We start from the raw sequence: 21,667 nt of genomic DNA, 5'->3' as shown, positions 1-21,667 counted from the left end.
AAGCCAGGTCACTGGACCAGTTAGTATCCACACAAGGGTGGGCAACAGCTCAAGTGATAGAGCCCACACTTTGTAGAAGGTCCCTAATTCAATTTCTGGCAGCTCCAGAAAGAAATAGCAGGAGATGGGAAAGACTTTGTACACCTTGGTCCTTGGGGAGCCGCTGCCAGCCAAGGACATGATAGTCAAAAAGTCTGACCTGGTATAAAACAGCTTCCTTGATTAGTAGATTAACTGTGATTGTGGAGGAACAGGTGTTTGCTCAAGTCTGGAATTTATTTTATTTTATTTTAATATAAAGCTGGTGCAATCAAGCACACGTTTTCAGAAAGCAAATCCAAGAACCGGTCAGCCCTCTTGCCCTTTGGCCACAGATCTTAGGATCTGGACAGCCTACAAAACTGAACCAACTGAAATGTTCATCAAAAAATAAAAAGCAAAATTAAAGGCCAAGTCCCAGCAGCAACTAGCTGTTGCTACTGGTTTTGAGTCCTAACTGCACAAAGTACAGGAGGCCCAATATTCAATTATCACCCTAACTCAATAGCCCCCCCGCCCCCCCAATATTCTTGAAGCAAACCTGATTAGAGATTTATATATTAAAAGATTCTCTGGAAGCTACCCCTCATGAAATAAACACTTTGACTCTGCTACAAGAAACAGGAACAGGCCAGGGAGAGCGTGAGCGAGCTGACACTGTTCTGTAGCATCACGGCAGTATCCTGGGGGCAGCAGATGAGTTCGGATCCTCCTGAGTGGGACATCTGGTGTTCTGTATGTTTATCATCAAGCCACATAATGCATTATTTGGTTTATGACACAAAGTCTGTACACAGATCCCCAGGAGCTATCATCTTTCACTTGATAGCCTGGCCTTTATAGTTAACCACTGCCTTGGTCGTCCAAGGTGACTGGCTGGACTGGCAGAAGAGGACACACCTTTCGGCTCCTCCTCTGCCAATTCCAGTTGGGTTCTGTGCTGGTTTCCCCTCTCCCGTGACCAGTATGGAAAACAATGCAGGCCCTCAGCCTCAGAGCAGGCTAGTAGCTTTTGTGGGCTTGTTGATAATGTTCTACAACATGCATGTATTCTTCGCAGTTAAAAAATATGTAGGCAACTGCAGCGCAGGAACATACCATAAATAGGAATGTGTTCCTCCCACACCCCCAAAAAGGAAAAAGGATCCTCTGGTCAGGGGAATGAGCCTTTTTTTAGGGAGCACCATTTCTTCTCAAGAACACTACATGCTCCATCGAACCCTCCCTTTCTTCTTTTCATAGGCCTTAATTCTTCTTCCCAATCTCTGACGATTTATATACCACATTTCAACTTCTTCACAAAATTGTGCCGTGTTACAATTTAATATGTTAATCTGCACAAGTTGTAAAATAGAACCCGCCAATATACAAAGTGAGTCATTAGCAATAGTAATTTCCATTTTAAGCCCGCCTTTCCACAAACATTTATGCCCCGTGTGGTTTACAGGAAGATAGATAAACAAACAAACAAAGCCAAGTGATAAAACAGTTAAAGTGTATCAAAAACACACAATTTCAAAAAGCTACAATTAAGACAGTAGAAACATTAGCTTTGGACTTATACAAAACTTTTAAAAGGCAAACTACTAGAACATTAAAAAGCCTGTCTAAACACAGGCACTTGGGATGTGAAGCATCAAACGTATAATTTACTCTGGTATAATGTAGAAATCAGTGCTCGCAATCCAAGTTTGGACATTCAGTGCAGAATTCCAGCCCCTTGGTATGGTCTGGACTTTAGCTAGTGTGGTTATACAAAGGTATACAAATATTCAAAAATGCCTCTGACCAGAAGGTCATATGATATCTAACAGGAAAACCAAAGACACACACAAAGAAGACCACACATGATCACGCAACCAACTCACAGGAGCACATTAGTCCAGCCATGTTCAGCCACTCAACTGTTACCTTTCTTAGACAGCCGTTCCACTCGCCGCGCTTCAATCTTGTCGCACTTCCGATACCTGTCAGCCAGACATACATTGTCAGAGTAGAGGAAAAAACAGACAAACACCTCCAACAGACGCTTCAGCCCAGTGATTCAGAAATACGCCAGGAGGACTCAAGCTTTGGAGGGGGCTGGGGACACATCTGGACTTTGGGAGAGCAAGGAGGGAGCATATTCATAATGGGGCTGCCACAACGGACCATTAAGCAGAAATACCCATTGATTAAATGATGAATTTCCTAGCATCATAGTAGGCCTTTAGTGGGGACCAGGATCACTCCTGAAAATAAATAAGCCAGAGGCGGATACTTGGTTCCACAGCAATGCCAGCTTCCTGTAATTTTTTTTATTTAAAAATATCCTTTAAAAAGGCACGTGGAGTGGGTTGGCTCTGGATGCCTCATGGTGCCAGAAGCACCTTTTTTCCCACCCCAACTGAGTTCATGAGTGTCAGCCATTGGGACTTAGTCATGCAGAGCAGAGGCCTGTTAGAGGCTAGCCACAAGCATCCAGCAAAGCTAGCAACAGAGCCCTAAGGCCTTCCTCAGGACAGCATGGGTCCATTGGAGAAGTTAAATGGGAGACTGGCCTTTCTCTCATGTCACTCTGCCAGAAGCAAGAGAGGCATGTGTCCTAAGACAGGAGAATTACTCCTATTAAAACTAGGAAATCCACATGTACCAGATGAGAATTTGGACTCATGAAGCTTTCCAGATGCATTGGACTTCTGAATCCCCCCACTGGCTGGATGACTGTGAAAGCTGAAAGTCAACCTCTTGGGAGGACCAGGTTGGGGGAAGGATGGCTTATGTTTAAAATTAAACCTCCAAAACCTTTACTGCTAGGGAAATGCAGTGTCCTGCCTGCACTACTAGTAAACTGCTTTGCCCTTTTTTCCCCACACATATCAAAAAGAAAAGGGAGTTCCCATCTTCCTTGACAAGTATATATTTGTCCCATGAGGACTTAAGCTGGGAGAGGACCTTAGGTTCCATCTAGTGGACATGCTACAGAGTTCCAAGTGTTTTCTCCAGAGATTATTTTCTCCATCCTATTTTCCTGCTGTTTTCATTGCAATCTCTTTTTTTCTCTGTTCCAGTAAGCCCATGCCCAGAAACAGGCTACTTCTCTAAGGACTGAGTATAAGAAAACAAGGCTACCAAGGTTGCCCCGCCATCTGTTCCTTCCTGCCCTATCACAAATATTAATAATAGCTAGCTTTAGAGTCCAAAGACTCACAACAGGCAATAGCCAGTTGTAGAAAATAAGTCACTCCTAGAAAGACAGAACAGGAATTTCAGCAGTGAGCTAGCACTGAGATGGTGGCAGGGTGGGGTCAGTTCAGCTTCAGAGCATTGAAAAGTGACACACCACCTACTTAGAGTCAAATTATGACAGTAGAAAAGATGCAGGAAACAAAAGGAAAGGGGTCAGCCAACTCAACCAGATAAGGAGTTTTGGATGTTTATGACAACCTGTGTGGTGTGGTGGAACTTTGTTATTTAACTTGCACGCTAGTTGCAATACAGATAGAGAAAATAGCACACTGTGCTTAGATTTCACTACTCTGACCCAACTCTAGTTGCCCTGTTAAAGGGTATTTAAACCTGAATCTCAGAATGTGTAAGTGTAGTATAGTGTATTAACTTGTTGGGGGAATCTCATGTTAAAATCCACACTTAATGAAAGCTCACCGAGTGACTTGGGCCCAGTCACCATCACTCAGTCCATGTTGGGAAAAAACTGATCGCAGGAGCACTATATAAGCCACCTCGAGCTTTTAGAGGAAAAGCAGGATATCAATCTAACCAATAAACAAAGAAATCAATATGTAAATCCTGCGGTCCCCTATCCGCTGAGAATTGACTCCTTAACTCTGTGACTCTCCTCAGATGAAGCCCAGCAAGTGACTACCCATTTTTAAACTTGTCTTCCCTACCTTAAGGAGCAGAAAGTTGCTTCTGACTGTTGAGACAAGATGCTAAACTTTGCAGTCAAGGCAGAACTCTGTACTGTAGAATCAGAATGTACAAACCCCTGCCCTTAACTACAGACTGGTATTTTCTTCTTGGTTATGGAAAAAATCCTGAAGCCCTGCTTTCTAGTTCTCGGGAAACATGGAGGGAGTGAATGTGATGGGTAAGTGGCCAGGGCTGGAGTTGGGAACTTCTCAGACACACTCACACGCAGCACTGCTTCTTAGTGTTTGGCCCGCCAAACTTTGGTTTGTCTAGGCAGTTGATGCATTCACCGCAGTCCTGGAGTCTCAGGCATCCTTTGCATTTCCCACAGCGAGTCATTCGGTTCTTTTTGCCGTGATGATGAGAGATGTGGCGACGCACGGGGGGAGGCGTGGCCTTGACTGCAGAATCGGCCTTCATTTGTTTCTGGTGGCCACACTCATTCTCAGACGCTGATGAGGTCTCTGTGGAAAAGTCCAAAAGTTAATCTGACTGTAAACCTGAAGCTGCAATCCCTAATCCTGTAAGATGCTTTGAACTTCACGCCAGACTAAAGCTAAAATGAATCCAGGATTGTTAGCTGACGTAAGAATCTGACTTGACAGATTAGATCAGGGTTCCCCAAAGCGGTCAATATTGACCTCCAAGGGTCAACGAGACTATCCAAGGGGTCACTAAATGGCTGGGGGTCAATAGGTGGTTGATAAATGATGGAAGGTCGATTGGGGTCAATGAATCTTTTGGGGTCTCTGTAGAGCTCCACACCGGTCTCTAGTCCTGAAGGGGAGGTGGCTAGCAGCGAGAGAGTTTTACCCAGGATTGGATGGTCAGCCACCAGTGAGAGCGGCCTTGTGTTGTCTCTATTGTTATAATTATAATAATAATAATTATTATTAGTAGTAGTAGTTGTTAAAGTGGTATTTATTAAATTATTTTCATATAATAAATGTTTGGGGTTTGACGAACTATCTGAAACTTCATGAAGGGGTCAATGAGCTGAAGAGTTTGGAGACCCCTGGGTTAGATAAAACCTTCTAGATACATATTTTTGTCTTATCCTGGGAGAAGCAAAAGTCTGGTTTGGTTAGAGAGAAAGCACCATGATGGAACTGTGGGTGGAACAGGCTGAAAATGGTTCAGTCTAGCTCGCACTATAAGACACCCAAAAAATGACTTTTGCATTTACACTTTAGAACAGTGCTTCTCAACCTTGGCAGCTTGAGGATGCGTGGACTTCAACTCCCAGAATTCACCAGCCAGCCTTGCTGGCTGGTGAATTCTGGGAGTTGAAGTCCACGCATCCTCAAGCTGCCAAGGTTGAGAAGCACTGCTTTAGAGTTTTGCTACTAAAGCAAAAGTGCAGAAATTGCAAGTCCAGGAGCAGGGACAGTGTAGCTTAAGAGAAACCTGGGCAAATTCTTTGAAATTTGTCTTTTCTGCTGTATGAACCACAGCACCAGACATTCAGACTCTCACCCCCATGTGAAACCCATACAAGATAAGAGATCAGCATGGCCTAAGAGCCAGGACCATGAGAGTGAGAGCCTGGCTTTTTAAAAGAATAGCCTAGTTTAGATATGCTTGCAAGGTGTGCCTGACGCGGGCTCAAAAGTGCACTTCTGACAAAAAAACTTCACGAATACACTTCAATCTTCAAAAGGGGGTTGCTAAGAAGTCAACAGAACAGTCCTGTGAACATGAAGAGCACCACATCTACCTGCAGGGACTGTACTGATAGTAAGCATATTGCAGAGTCTAAACCGCTTCTTTCTATCTTGCTTCTTCCCTTGTTGTCCTCCCCAGGAGAACCCCCCCCCCCACCATATTCTGTCTAAATAAAGCCCATGTAAGTGTTCCAGTCCTTTTACGACTTCTATGTTTATACCACCCAGGGTTGAATAAAAGCTTTGCCATGTGATGTCATTAGCAGACATTACATATTAAGATACACAATATAACCAGGAAATTGATGTCTACCCAGGAAGACAAAGAGAGGCCAGAAGGCACAAAGGAAACAGAGTCTTCAGCCAGTCCCTTCCACACACACTCACCCTCTACAGTGGGCGATGCAGCAATCTCTTCCCTCTCCCGCAGAGGCAGGGCACTGAGGCGTGGCACATCCTCTGGCACCATCGCACGAGATTGCCCTAAGGCCACCGAGGCATGCCGACAAACATGCTTGATCCGAGGGCCCTGCACTGGGGACTCCTGGCCCTGTCAAGAACGTGCAGTAAGAGCTCCCATTATCATGAGTGACAAGCAGCAGAGCTGGTTCTTCGAAAGCGTTCTGTTTGGCCCAGCTTCATGCATCGTGCTGAGCCACATTTGACTAACCCAGAACCACTCACACCCACTACTAAGCCGCAAACCGTGAACCCAGCCATGGTACCTGGGTTCGCACCGCATGCTAAGCCAAGCGTAGCACACAGATTTCCCCTGCTTTTTCATTTGGGATCTGGCAACCTTGCTGCCAGTCGGTTACCTGTTTTCTAGCCTCTTTTCCATCTTCTCCTGCCGTTTTGAGGTCTGCATGTGCCTCCTGCTCAGCTGGGATTTTTGGAGTCTCAAAGGCCTCGGCCTTGACACTTTGACACCCCTAGGAGGAAGGGATACAAGCATTATAGCCCACATGGTTCGGGACCCCCCTTCAATAGCTAATTCCCCAAACAATTTTGCCCACTTTCCAACACAATGGCAGCTCTCACCCCAGGAATGTCTCAATACAGGGGCACCAATCATTTCCCATGAAACAGCATGATGTACACAGATGCGCCCAGGCGTGCAGAGTCCCAAGGGCACCCTAAAATCACACGAAACCATCAACGGCTTCACTACAGCTAATTGAATAAACAACAGATGGCCGTATTCACACAACGTTTCAAGCCAAAACCAGACAAAATGTCTCGGTGGTGTTCATATAGCATGTTTAACCTGGTTACTAAATTAATCCAGTTCCTGGATTTCCAAAACACACTGACCCATAAGCTTACCAGATGGCCAGGGTTCAGGCTACATCACAAAAACAGTTATCACAAAAACACACTAACAAAGATCTAAATGGGTCATACTTGGCATGCTGTATGCAGGCAGCCACTAGGTTTGGCACTGATCCGGTTCAGCAGGTTTGATAAAGAAAGACACCATTAGGGTTTAGGGCGATATGCAGACCCAACCTCAAAGGGGCTATCGGCCGCTAACCACAGCCGGCAGTCTGCTTCGGTCCCACTTCTCAAAACATTGACTGCTCTGAGTATCTCAGGAACCCCCCGTTCTCCTTCCAAGGAGGAAGGGGGAGAACAATAACCCCAATTCTTTGGATCCTGCACCACCTTGATAGCACTTTGAACCTTAGATCTGCGACATGCTCCACAGATAACCCTGTGATCTCCTGCAAAACAGAGGATGCCAATATCAAGACTTCTAACCTGGGGGGCGTAAATAAAGTAATTCATCCATTCCATACCAAAATGGAACCGTGCTGTGCTCAAGCCAAACCAACAACCAAGGCTCCTGAAGACCACAACTCCCCACCCCATCCCCTTGGGACACGACATGCCCTGGCTACGATTCCGAAATCCTTCACCCTTCGACCCTGAGGTCTTCTCTTACCGGAATGAATTTGAACTGCTTCTGCTGGTCAATCTTGTAGAGCTGCACCTTGGCACGAGTCAGCAGGCTGTAAACCTTATCCATGCTGGATAGCGAGGTTACGATGGACTTGGGCTGTGGCAGGGAGGGCTTCACTTCCTCCGAAGATAGGCTTGCTGGCTCTGCTTCACTCTCTGAACTCTCGGCTGCTTCCTCCTCTTGCTCCTGCACTTGGACGGATGGAGGCAGGACTCTTCGGATGGCCACCTTATGAACCACACCAGGAGAGTTGACGTCCTCCATGGTGATCAGCTCTTTGCTCTGAGCTTCAAGGGGCCGAGGAACCTCCGTGAAGAGGGGCAAAGCGAGGTGGTTTGTCCTTCCCAGAAGCTTTTTGCCACTGCGGGTCACCAGAGGCTCGCTGGGGAGAAGGGCAGCTTCTTGCAGTGGCACTGGGGGGTCCCGCCTGACCTCGGGGGAAGCTGGAACCAGGTCAGACTCCTCAGGAGACACAGAGAGCGATTCATAGATCTTAAGGTGTGCCTCACTAGGTGTAAACTGGGGGGCCCGCAGCAGGGGAGTTCGCTTGGTCGGGGGGGAAGAGATGGGGGCAGGCACGCTGGGCAAAAGAGGTGAATCTTCACTAGGGACCTGAAAGAGAGCCTTTCCCATATCCTTGGGAGACAAAGTGGGGCTGAGTGAGGTCCATCGGAATGTGGGCTCCCGAAGGATGGATCGCCGTTTCTCAGGCAGGGCTGGTGCAGGGGAAGATATGTGGGGCACACTAGGGGAAGATGGGGGTGATGGGGCCCTAGAGGTATCTTTAAGATCAGGAGAGCTGGGGGCTGGGGGGTTTAGCTGCTGGGGAGTCCCCTGCAAAGGCCACAGAGACGTTTCCTGCTTATCTAAAGCCCCATCAGGGACAGGGCTTTCCAAGGGCTTGGTTGCCTTCTGCGGAATCTCGTCCATAAAGCGACGGGGGGTTCGAATGAGACGAGATGAACGGGCACTCACCACGGGCATGATGAACTGACGGATATTTTTGAGGAAGGTAGTCTTGAGAGCCGGAATCTCCTCAGAGCCAGTGATCCCAGACTGCTGAGCCGTTCCCCCAGCCTCCTCCCTCATCTTGCCTGGCAACTGCTGAGCTGCCACGCGCCGCCCACGACCCCGTTTCAAACATGGCGCCCTCATGGAAAGGGCAACACTAGAAGGCCCCTTCTCGGAAAGGATGATGGCTCCGTCGCTTGGTGGACAGGGCTGCTGGGGCTCCTGTTTCCCAGATACGTGGTTGGATGAAGGAAGAATGCCACCTTTGGGTACGGAAGGCTTTGGTTCTGGTCCAGAGGCCTCTGGTTCTGGGACGGGTGTCTCTGGGGTTGGCTCCAGCTCCTGGGCAACTGCTTCCAGCTGCAGCTCTGGTTTCAAGACTGGAGATTTTGGCTGAGGATATAATTCGGGGACAAGATTCTCTGACAGCAAATGAGGAGCAGGGGATTCCTTCTGTTTGGGTTCTGGGGCAGAAGCATCTGACTCTGATAAAACTACCTCTGATTCAGACACAGACTGGGAGGGAAGCGGGGAGTCCTTCTTCTCTGGCACCACGCTCCACTTCCTCTTGCGGCCTCTTCTATGGCCATGGGTCTTTAGCCGGACGTGGGTCACCACCAACTGGCCAGATTTATGCCGCCTGGCTTTTGAGAAGAACTTCAGGATGAGCGGTGGTTTCTTCAAAGCTTCGGTGGGCTGAGAAGATGCACTGACCTCTGTGCATGATGAGGGCAGCTGTACATTATTGTTAGACTCTGGGGTGGAAGATGAAGTTTTGGTGCTCTCCTGGGGAGGTCCAGGTCTTGTAACAGGTTTCTTTGTGCAGGAGCCCCGTGGCCGGCCTCGTGGCCTAGGTGACACAGTGGAGTTGAGAGTCTTCTCTGTTGGTGGTGGAAGAAGGGGAGGGGTTGTGGATTTTATTGGGTCAACAGGTTCTAGGTCAGCTTGAATCTGCCTAGGAAGCATCCTGACAACTTTTGGACTAGATGTTGCGTGCCGGCCCATCCTTGCTGGAGTCCCTTTGGTCCTCTGAAGCAGCTCAGCCAAAGCTTTTACCATACGCTCCCGTTGGGATTGCACAGCCTTTTGCTTGGCCAACCTCTTGGAAAGGGTGTCCTCAGCAAATGCCCTCTTCCTCCTGCCATGTGCTGGCAGAGAGGCACCTGTCAAAGAGATAAAAATCTTAGCTGTAAAAATGACTCCACGATAGTGGGCATTCACAAAATTTTTATTTTTAAAATTTATTTTCTATCCCACCTTTATTATTTTTATAAATAACTCAAGGCAGGGAACATACCTAATACTCCTTCCTCCTCCTCTTTTCCCCACAACAACCACCCTGTGAGGTGAGCTGGGCTGAGAGAAAGTGACTGGCCTAAAGTTACCCAGCCGGCTTTCAGGCCTAAGGCGGGACTAGAACTCTCATACCACGCCTGATTGGCTCTTGGGCTGAGAGAAAGTGACTGGCCCAAGGTCACCCAGCCGGCTTTCATGCCTAAGGTGGGACTAGAACTTACAGACTCCTGGTTTCTAGCCCAGCACCTTAACCACTAGACCAGACTGGCTCTCAATTGCTGGTCAACTGCAATTTCCTACCCAGAAAGAATCTGCATATCTATAGCACTTTATTTTTTAAATTAAAGCTTTATTAATTTTTTAAAATATTATTAAAATACAAAATATAGAATATAGACCAGACAGAATACAACACTAAAAAGAAAAAAAGAAAACTAAAACAGTGCAGAAATAGATAGAAAAACATAAAAGACAAGTGACTTCCAACCTTCTTCAACACAGATATAAAAGCATATTAAAAAGTTGATCTGTTACTATTAATTAAATGTTTAGTAACATTGTTTCTCTAAAATCAAACCATTTAATCATCAAAACCCAAAATCAGAACTTAATTTTTTTCGGATACAAGCAAAAGGTCCAAAAGCAGTCATATCTATAACACTTCATGACCAGCTGAAGATTGTCCAATGTTTAGTTGTGACAGTTCTGTTAATACAGTATTGTGAAAGGCACTTTGCCTGATCACCTATGATAAATGAGCTTTCTCCAGGTGACCACATGTCATCCCATTGATAGAACATACATTCAGGCAATCAGCATGCACACTGTACTACTAGTTGGAAATCTAGTGGAACATTTAAAACAAGCTTTCTTTCTAAGAATGAATGATGCAATTTATGAAATTACAATATCCTAAGAAAACTTATGCTGAGGCTGTGATAACATTTAAATTTCATAAATTAACTGGTCAGAAGGCAGCTGATAAATGCTCTGAACAGCAGACAACTTTAGTGACAAGAGGTCAAGAAAGCAGATGTCAGGAACAGAATCAAAGGGAAAACTCCACATCTGGCAGAGTTATACAAGCCAAACCAAGCTGTGCCAAATGCCGCAAAAGGTTTTGAAATACTGGGAGTCCTATAAAATTGGAGAGTCTTAGAAGACTCCGAAGGACTAACAAATAGTATAGGGAGTGAATAAAAAAACCTGTAGTATCAAAGTGGAAGTAACCAGGACGTTCATACAAAACACAGATCCTAGTACTAGATCCACTAGTAAACAGCTTCAAGGATAGTGGTCATAACTAATGTGATTATTGTGCTTGGACACAATTGCTGGAGAACAAAAGGATTTCTGGACATGTTCTGAACAACATCCTTCCTACAGTACGTTGCAATACGGTATATCCAATTTCAAGGAAGCCAGATTCCATGTATGTATTTGACAGCAACTAAACTTGTCTTTTAAAATGACAAATACTGTTTCTTTAAAAGTCCAACTCAGCATAACAATATCAAAATTGGAGACTTTCACATGAAGAGTCAAAAATGGACCTACCACATTTCTGAGAAATTCTGTCTGGGGGTCAGCCTTTGAAAGTCACAATATATACAGAGACTATAGTTTGGCTGAGTCCACATATTTTAATCCTAAACTGAAATTGACGGAACACAATATACTATACAGGAACAAAGAAAATATCTTAAGGCTTAGGGTGATTGCACAACATGCTAACCCACAAGTATCATATATGACCCCACCAGCAGGTGGAATCTGTGGTATACTCAAAATTAATTAAAAGCATGTCAAGTAATGGTTGAGATTGCCAATTCACAAGATTGACAACTATTGCTGATCGCAGTGCTCTTGACTGATACCCCACAAAGTTTTGGGTGAGAACTCCAAAAGTTCCCAAGGGGTTAAACTAGAAGGCCAAACTCTCATGAGAATCTTTTTAGTTTGGCTCATGCACAGCCCTAAAGACCATGACCAGCTTTGTCACACAGGACCCAAACCTCCAATCTATGCCTACAGAAATTCCTTACCTCTCTTAGATCTTAAAGCAGCACGCAGTGAGCTTTGAAAAGCATCATCCTCTGAATGGAAGCCCAGGAACTCTTCCTGCCAGGAGAAAGAAAAGTAACCATGGTCATTCCAACAAAAAGAAGGGGTACCATACTTATCACAGGCAACATGCTTCATTCAGAGCAGATCCTGGATGTGGCCATAGTCATCCCCACCCCAGCACTACTGAAACAGGAACAACCTTGGGATGCCTTTCCCATTATCTCTGGGGAAAGAATGGAAGAAATACCCCAGGCACATGTGCATGTATAGCAGAAAAGGTTGGCCATTATAACACACAGGTCACATACACAAATGACATACTGAACATAAACAAAGGATCAAGTTGGCAACTCTGCATGGAACCTCATTAGAACCACACCATCTGTACTATTTATTTATTTATAATTTAGCCTTGCAAGGCTCCCCAAGTCACAGCAACTATGCCATGTCTGCTGCCCCAGTGCAGAAGCTTTTAACAGCTGAAGATTTGAATGCCTGTGGATTAGTCCTCAGTTATCGAAGGAAAAACTGCAAGTGTCAATTTTTGAAAACTGAGGGTGAAACAGTCCTGCGCCTCAACAGCAAAGAGGAAAATAATCCTACAAAGAGTCAGAAAACGCATCTTTTTTTAAACAGGTCCTTGTGATCCAAGATAAACAGCTAGATTTCAGACCCAACTGTAAAGCCATACTCAAGGCTGAAGTACCTGGGAAACAGATGGCCAAAAAAGTATATTGAAATCAACTACAGATCCAGCTAAAGATGGCAGGGCTTCTGGAGAAGATCAAGAGGGAAGCAGCAGAGCCGAGCTGAGCAGCTTTTCTCTTTTTGAGGCCCATATTCTCTCAAGGTTAAAGATCACATGGTGGAGCAGTCAAACCCAGCTGTTTGCAGGGTCAGAGAGAAAAGCATGCAGGAATATTCCCATCTCTCTCTTTCTTTCCCCTCAATTTCATTCCCATTTTCTCTTAATGCGCTGTGGGGCAATTGAAGGATATTCTTACCAAAAGTCCAAACAGATCAACAGCAACAAATTTCAAAATTAAGATGACCGCTTATACGTTGCTCCTTTCCCAAAGGCACTAGACTCCCTATTCCCGTGTGTGTGTTCTTTGTGGATTGCTTCATCTTACATTTACAGCTGTAATGTTGATGACTGGCCCAGCTGTTTCTAAATACAAACTTATTCCTTCCATGCTCCCAAGATGCTGCTCTTGAAATTGTATAGCAAACAGGACAGCAATGGCAATGGCCAGTGGCCGAAAGCTACGCACCGGACCTTCATCTCCAAAACAGATGCATTAACTGACAGCAGCCCCCTCAAGCTGGTGACCCCTGGTCATTGGACTACAACACCCAGCATGGTCATTCAGGAGCGATTTGAAAGACGCATAAAACTGAGCCATGCCTGGCTAACTAACAAATGCTTCCAACTTTTCTCTTCCACTTGCTCATCCCATCCGCATGCCGAATGGAGCTTATGATTCAGCATGGGACAGAAAAGAGCTGTCAGCATTTTCTTCTCACCAGGGTCATGGGGATCGCTCGGAAAACAAACACAGGCGACCCAGAGGACTGCTGAAGTTGAAAGCAGCAGTCAGGAAAGAAAAGCCTTCCCTGATGATGATGATGGTGATGATGGTGCCAGAGAGATGCCAGGCTTCTTTCTGCAACAACTTGGAAGCACTTAGAACACCTGAATTGCAGGATTTGGGGAAAACAAAGACCGGCACGTTGTTTCAGACTTTTTTCACAGCTCTCGTCGCCTCCCCTGGCATCCAAGCCAGTGTTTTGCAACCTCAGCAACTTTCAGATGGGTAGACTTCAACTCCCAGAAATCCCCAGCCAGCATGTTGAAGTCTACCCATCTGAAAGTTGCTGAGGTTGAGAAACCCTGCTCCAGAGAAGGTATGAATGGCTCCCTTTGGGGCAAGGCAGAGTCCTCAACAAAGTATGGATGCTCTTTGGGGTGGAATTGGTGGGAAAGGCTGAGATCAGGACATTGTGCAAGTTGCAGGATCTGGGGATGTCCAAAACTGTGCTCTGCCCAGGGCTTGCTTGGTAAGCGGTTCCAACTCTTACGCTTTCTCCATTCTACAAATAAAGGAACAAACCAGCTGCCTGCTTCATAGGACAACTGCAAAAACAACAAAGCACTAAAACACTCCATCTAATCTCCATTTATTAGCACCTCTTCCAAACATTTGGTTTGACCAAGGGAAAGAAACCAGGACCAGAGGCTGCAGTTAGGTAAAGGATCTCTTCTTAAGATGCTGGGACCCTTGGGGTAGGTTCAGGACGCAACCTAAAGGATACTGCTTTTGCATCCCGGCACGTCTCATGCACATGGATGCCATGAATTCTTAGAGAAAAATGTGACACTTGGGGGAAAGGTTGTTGGGGAGGAACATCTGCCTTTCACTGTGATGCAATGGTGGCTTGTTTCTCCCCAGATGATGCAAAATATATGAGAGCAAAGTTTCTGGTTCCTAAAGGAAGCTCCTGGAAAAGAGTTAGAGGAGATGCCATATATGTTGATCTCAACCTTCCCCACTGAACCCCCTCCCTCCCAGTTTCCATAGCTCACTGAAGACTCTGCTTCATCCCAAATGGAGACAGGCACAGGGCCATCCGCACCTTTTCTGCCTGAAAGCTAGAGAAGGTGATGAGGGCTGTGGGAAAGGACTGAAACTAGCTACTTGCTTTCCTGTCCCCAATGTCTTTTTAGCTCAGGTGGAAGCCACTCTTTTGGTACAGAGAGACTGCACCGATGATGATGATGATGATGATGGTGGTGTGGTGGTGATGAAGACCAACTGGAGCTTGTAGAGCCTGGATTAATAGGATATCACAATGTCACAGCAGTGGACAAGGCTGAGTTTTCCCATTTGGGGTATAGGGCTGTGCAAAACATTTCAGATTCAGCAGGTTTTGAATCTGAAATGCCGTATCCAATTTGTGTAAGTGAAATTAAGGAGAACCATGGTTATCACGTTTGCTTTATTATTTTTCTTTAAAACTATGTGCTATCACACATGGAACCCAAATATTACATACAATACGGCCTTTTATCTGAATAAAACAATGCAATTGAGAACTGCATATGTGGATCTGATTGAAGTAACCTGTAGGGGTGATACAGAAATATGAACTGTATTTTCTTTTAGTTTTGCCTTTTACTCTATTACGTTATGTACGGTCTTATTATTGTCTTCTGTATTCTGATATGGCTTCGCAGCTAATTGATATGTAATTATTATGTGCCATCATACAGAACAAGTTAGGAATTCTGGCTTATTAAGCTACAATGTGCACACAGTGTGCTTAGGCAAGTAAATGAATAAAGTAATCATGTATGTTTAGCACAATATTGTCTCTAAACCAGGGATTACCCAAAAAATAGATTTTCTAAACCAGAGATCACTGTTACCTTACAAAATCTGGCGTTTTAGACACATTTAATCATAATCCTAGGTTGTGCTATAACACCCAGCTGTGCAGGATGTTCACCCACTCATGGAGAGGAAATGAGTGAATGGGCTGTATGGCACAATGCAGTTTAATAAACCAGAAGTCCCGATTTATTCCTTTGTTTGGGGCATGCATATGAAATTATTTTGTTACATTTCTATCCCATCTTTCTTCCCTACTGAAATTCAAGGAAAGGTACATCAAATTTGCAGGTATTCTTAATAAATATCAGCAAGATAGCTGGGTCAGGACTCAGCTCAGTTCTTGGAGCAATTTTAGCTGACAGAAAGCAACCAACTTCTCGGTAATCAGGTGATAACTTATGCAGGCACTTAACTGCATAGTTAGGGTGCAAAGGATGTGCTTGCCCCTTCATAGGTCATGCTGTGCTTTGCTAAAAGCCTATAGTCTTTTGGGGCCCCATGGATAGATTTCAGGGGGTCTGTGAACTTGGATAGGGAAAAATTATAACTTTATTTTATGCATTTAAATACATTTTTCTGAGAAGGGCCTGTAGGTTTTACCAGGCTCTCAAAAGGGCCCCTGGGACAGAAAAAGAACCCCAGTCTTACAAGCACAGAATGTTCAGAGATATCACATATTTCAATACACCAACTTATGAAGATCACCTTGCACATGCATGGCTGACACCCCAGCAGAAAGCTAGCCCAGCTTCCAACCTGATGCCGCACAGAGGGATAATGCAAGGAAGTTCCAATAAAGTTCTCTTGCATGCGTGCGTGAGCTGGCACAGGCTGCTGAATGTCTCAACCCATTCATGTTTTTGCACTTTTATGTATCTTGGGAATGGAAAAAATAAGCCCAAGAAGACGAAGAATACAGAGGCAAATGGAGTCCATCCCATGTTGGCCAGAATTAATGCTATTTGTACAGGCTAAGGAATGGATTAAAAACAATCTGCTATTTAGCATATTTTATTTAAGCACTAGAAGGAAAAGAAATTAAGAGGGAAAGGTTTCCTTCTTGTCCCCTAGCTGCTGTCTGATACGGTACTCAAAACACCTAGCTGCAAGCTGCAAAAGCTTCAACACTCAAAGGAAGAAAGTTGTTGAGAGTCCTCAAACTAACATGTGTGAATGTTTCTGAAACCTTTCCTAATAAGCGTTGATACCAAGCACATTCTCTTTCTGAAATAGTCATATTACCCAGAACCCTCGTAACTACCAGGAGGAACAGACTAGAGTGTGACTAGAAATGTCAGGAAAACTATTTCAATCAAATGAGGTAGCCATTCACCTGGCTGGCTGTGGACAGTAAGAAGTTCTCCTCAGGCCACCAGGACATAAGACTTTATTAACTGAAACAGATGTGAGTTGGGTTTCCTTTGCTTGGCGTTTCTTCTTTTTTAGGCATACATGGATGAGATGCAGCAGTAAATACCGGTAAATATGTTTACATACCAGGCATAATTTATTATGTTTCCAACAGTTGATATTTGGGGGTATGTGTGTGTATTTCATTCTGCAAAAATTCTAGTTATAGCAAAGGCAAAAATTGTAAAAGGCAAAGAAGCATGGAGTGACTGTATATAAATGAGAACAGGCAAGTCCAAGCAATGAAATATGAGAGACCCAGCAGTCCTAACCTGGGTTCTGGATGAATTAAATGATTGCCTCAAAGTTCACTTGGCTTGAGTCTTGAACAAGCATCACAAACACATCTTAGAACTGTTCTTATTCCCATGAGCTGCAAAACAAGAAAGCTATTCTTGAGATACCCACTGCCACCCATATATAACCGCCCTGAGGAAATATAAAACGCATGTGGACTGCCTGTAGGTCCTGCCACACACCGCAGCAGGATAGACGCTCACGCATGTCCAACAAAAGAGGGATGGTACAAAGAAGTATGGAGGTTCAGTTGCCACTGGTGCTACATCCCTGGCAACATATTTCATGAAGAGCTGGGAGGTTATACCTCGTTGGGTGAGTTGGAGGGCAGGGGGAGGGTAGTAAGGATCTTAATAGTCATATTTTAGGGATCACTTATACTTGTAGGAACCAGCGACTTTATGCCCAAAAACACAATGAAGGATTCTGCTTTTTTCTGTATTACCTGTAACCTTGAACGCGGTGAACTAGGAGCTTGTTATCAGGAAACATGTACGTCCTCTATAGTCCAGACCAGTCTTTCTCAAGCTCGGCAACTTTAAGACGGATGGACTTCAAAATTCTGGAAGTTGAAGTCCACCCATCTTAAAGTTGTCAAGATTGAGAAAGACTGGTCCAAACACTATGACCATTCCTTACTAGGTCTGCTGCTTTCAAACTTGCTTTCCATTCAGTCTGTCATCCAGGATCACTTTGCCTTGCAAGGGATTATGAGATGTATTCTATGGTCCATGTCCTTCACACAGGATGCTTTCAAACTCTATTTTGGGGACCTTAAATCAGAGTGGACAACATTTTGACGGTTTGGGAACTATAATCAGAATTTTTTTTAGAAAGATGCAATGAGTGGAGTGATGATGAAGCACAAGGGCAGAGCTAAGATGTTTTTGGGGTTTTTTTTCAGGTCAATATAGTTAGATTTTTCTCCCTTTGCTGTTTTTAAACATGTTAGTCCTACTCAAGGATATACTGTACACTGCAGTGTTTGTGCATTTCCTACGTCATAAGGCTCACAGGAAGCTCTGGGGACTATGAAAGGATTTCACATGTGCAAGCAGTGCTAGAAGTTGATGACCCTACCCTAACTAGACCATATGCCTGACAACTAGTCATTTTACATCACAGGGTTGAATGTACCCTAGGATAGAATTCTGGTCCCCAGGGACTGTAGCTTGAGTGCATATAAATTGAGTGGATACGGTGCCTATTTCCTGGGGACCAGAATTCTATCTTAGAATATATTCAACCCTGTGACATAAAATGTATAACTGTCAGGCAATTGGTTGCAATGGAAAATCTAACTCGTAAGAAAAATGTATATACCATTATTGATGGCACTCCAATTAAGCCTGCTTGGACTGTAGTTCAAAAATTGCATAGATCAACAGAGACAAAGAACAATTGAACCTTTCAGTTCCCAAGGTCTACATACTTGTTGACAGTGAGTGAGGATCATGGCAAGAGCCATCGGCAAGGAAAGGATAAACCAAAAAAAAGGGGGGGGGAGGGAGAAATTATAGAATAAAAGCAAGCACAGCATGGAAAAAGTAGGTAGAGAAACCCTATTCTTCCTGTTGCAATAGTACACTCAATGAAGCAACATGCAAGGAGATTCAAGACTACTGAGAAAAGGTACTTTTTTGCACAGTCAGAGTTAAATTATGGAATGCACCAACCAGCACATGTGGTGAATGGCTATCAATTTAAGCATAAAAGGGACTGACACTTCATAGTAGATTGGGCTGTCAGTTACCACTAATTCTGATAGGTGCATACTACTCTCTAAAATCAAAGTCATGCCGTAAGTAGCAGTTCTTTAAAAAGAGCAATACAACTGGCACCCTTGTATTCTGTTTGCAAGCTCTCCATATTCATCAGGTTGGCCAATGATGATGCAGAATGGTGAACTAAATGAACTTTCTAGGCCTTGAAGCAGAGGCTTGTGTTCAGACGTACCACAACTGAATACCAGCATTCTAATTTTCACCAATGCTGAATGCAAGTACAAAGCCTTCTAGTGTCTTCTGCCTACCCAGGTATGATCAACCCAAATTGCCACTTCACAAATCTACTCGCACCTTGTTCTCTTGTATGTTGTTGACTAGATGTCAAGCGCTAAGGGAGAAACTACTTTCCCCACTGAGTTGCCTACCATTCCTTACTTCTCTAGTAGCACTTCAAGGTGGGAACAGGAATTGGGCTTAAGGGCCCAACCATTGCAGTCTTTCTCATGCAGGCCAAATGATGTCACTAAGGATCAGGCCAAACCTTCAAGTTACACCCAAGTGACAAAATCAAAGGCAGAGGAAAAGACTTGGTGACAAAACCATCCTCACAAGGCTCTAGCACGGCCTCCACAAATGTGGCTTTAGAAATATGGACACTGAACATCTTGTCTGTCAGGAAAGGCATAAGGTAGCTTTAAAAAGAGCTGTGCTTGCAAGTATTTGATCTGGGACTGCAGCAAGCATGGCTGTTGCAGCAGGTGATGAAAGAAGCCTCACTTGAAGCCCTGCAAGCTAAATGATCTGTCTTGGTCTGCCACGTTAGGCCTGAGAACCCTAGAACATAAAGCATTTCATCTTAGGAAGCAGTGACCCATACCAAACAATGCTCAAACCTTTTACTTATGGCCTTCTTTCAAAGGCCACAGAGACTTTCTGTTAGGACTGATCCCCTTAGCTTCTTCAAGAAGACTAGATGCTTGATATCTCCAGGCCTCTAAAACCTGTTAGGGAGCCACAATCCATCATTTTGCAATCAGCAACAGCAACCAGCCCCAAATAAAAAAAATAACAGGTAAAGACCTATTCTGGTGTGCTGCTTCCAAGTGGGGAAAAAGACATGTTCCAAATATTCTGGGGTGATGCCAACCAAACTGAGGTGGGGTAAGCTTACATATTGACTGGGTGATTTCAGTCTGCAAGTGGGACTCATGACAAAAAGCTTCTCAATATCAATATATTTTTTCCAGGGAGACAGGATATCCCTCACCTCAGTTCCAATCTCAGCTTCTGTTAAATGTTTTTGTCCATATTGTCCTGGGTTAAGATTATGGAAATGCAACTCATATGCAAGGAACTGCCACAAATGTACGAAAGTCAAGCCACCATCCCACCATTGCTAGCATCTTCCTAGACATTTCCAGGTACCTTGATGCTCCCAGGGAAACCCTTCAAAGTTCCTGGAAGCAAGCAACAAAATCTTGCTTCAAGGAAACCTCTAGTTTGTCAGGAATCGAGTGATTTCCTTAGATTCCTGCAAGGAACTGCCAAGCTGCTTTGTAAGAAGCTGTATGAGAGGACCTCTCCAGTTAAGCTAATTCCTCCAAGGATCAGGATACATGAGGACGGCAGGAGAGAAACCCTGTGAGGCAGGTGACTAGTGCCCTGTTAGGAGAGTAACTCTGGAGGATCCAGGAAGGAACAAAGGCAACAGTATGTCTGAAAGTACCACACCCCCAGCTAACCAGGCACAGGCCCTCCCTCTCTCCCAAAGAGCCACCTTCCTGTTAAGGAGCACCTGGAGAAAAAGGGAGAACAGCTGCCCACAAACAACAAGGCTGGAAGCAAACCCCTCCTCCCACTCTCCCCCCAAGGAGGACAGCATCTGTTCACCATGGCTACACCGCCGCACCTGAACTAGTTGCACGCGCCATTCCAAGCGGCACGAAGGGAGGAGCAGGTTTGACAGCAACCGGGGCACAGCTCCAGGATGCTCCCCGCCAGCTGCAATCCTGAGCCGGGTTTTCTCGGGAAGTAAAGCGCCCCTGGGCTCAACTGCAGGCCTGCACCGGCACGCTTAAGGTCGGCAGGTATAAAACCTACGAGGACCCCCCGGAGCATCTACAGCAGCCAGCAGAGGCACCCCTCCTTGGGAGCCCGCGGCGCAAGGCAGCATCGCTAGTCAGCTGGAACGCCACCCCCAGTTCCGCGCGCCCCAAGGCCGCCCCTGGGCGAAGAGCGCCGCAAGCCACGTGCGCGAGACGCGGCCCCGGGTCAGGACCAGCTCAGTCCCGACGCCCGAGACCCACAGCGGACGGGCTGCCACGACCTCGCCGCCCGGACCGGGATGGCGAGGAGCCACCGGCCCCGCAGGAGCCTTCCGCCCGAGCATCGCAGTCCGGCCGCCGCGGGTCTCCCAGGAGGAGACGCCCGGCAGGGGGGGGCGGGGAAGCATCGCGGCTGCACGAAGGGAAGGGTCAACCCACCGCCCCGACGCATGCATGGGCCGCCCCGCCCGGCGACGGAGGGAGCGGGCTCCGTGGCGCCAGGGCCGCCCTCCTTGTCAAAGGGGCCGCGCCGCCGCGGGAATCTCACCGGCTCCTCCTCGCCGCCGCTGCTGCCGCTGCTGCTGTCCCCCAGCAGGCCCTGCAGGCGGCGCCAGCTCCGGCCGAGGCCCAGCAGACTCCCCAGGGTGGTGTCCGCCGCCGCCACGGCCCGCTCGCCCTCTCCGGAGGCGGCCCAGAGCAGCAGCTGCGGCGCCAGCAGCGAGACCCGCGCGCGGCTGCCGGCCCCGGCTCCCCGCGCGCGGCACCCGCCAGGCCGCCCCGGAAAGCGGCCCCGCGGCACCGAGACCCAGGAGGAGGAGGGGCCGCCTCCGCTGCTGCCGCC

At 46.1% G+C, this 21,667-nt stretch overlaps 1 protein-coding gene across 3 annotated transcripts in view; it reads right to left on the bottom strand.

The window, feature by feature from the left end:
* KMT2B (lysine methyltransferase 2B) overlaps positions 1-21,667 on the bottom strand; it is a 57,553-nt gene extending 35,886 nt beyond the window's left edge. For all 3 annotated transcript variants that reach the window (XM_063312356.1, XM_063312358.1, XM_063312357.1), the window contains exons 1-7: positions 21,374-21,667; positions 11,931-12,006; positions 7,561-9,752; positions 6,434-6,547; positions 6,003-6,165; positions 4,175-4,415; positions 1,951-2,006 (exon numbers count right to left, since the gene is read on the bottom strand). In XM_063312356.1, the coding sequence (XP_063168426.1) occupies positions 1,951-2,006; positions 4,175-4,415; positions 6,003-6,165; positions 6,434-6,547; positions 7,561-9,648 (2,662 nt within the window). In that variant the 5' untranslated portion in view covers positions 9,649-9,752; positions 11,931-12,006; positions 21,374-21,667. The remainder of the gene's footprint in view (positions 1-1,950; positions 2,007-4,174; positions 4,416-6,002; positions 6,166-6,433; positions 6,548-7,560; positions 9,753-11,930; positions 12,007-21,373) is intronic.

Source organism: Candoia aspera, chromosome 10 (assembly GCF_035149785.1).
Source record: "Candoia aspera isolate rCanAsp1 chromosome 10, rCanAsp1.hap2, whole genome shotgun sequence".
Taxonomy (NCBI): Eukaryota; Metazoa; Chordata; class Lepidosauria; order Squamata; family Boidae; genus Candoia; species Candoia aspera.
This window is presented reverse-complemented; position numbering and strand designations above follow the sequence as displayed.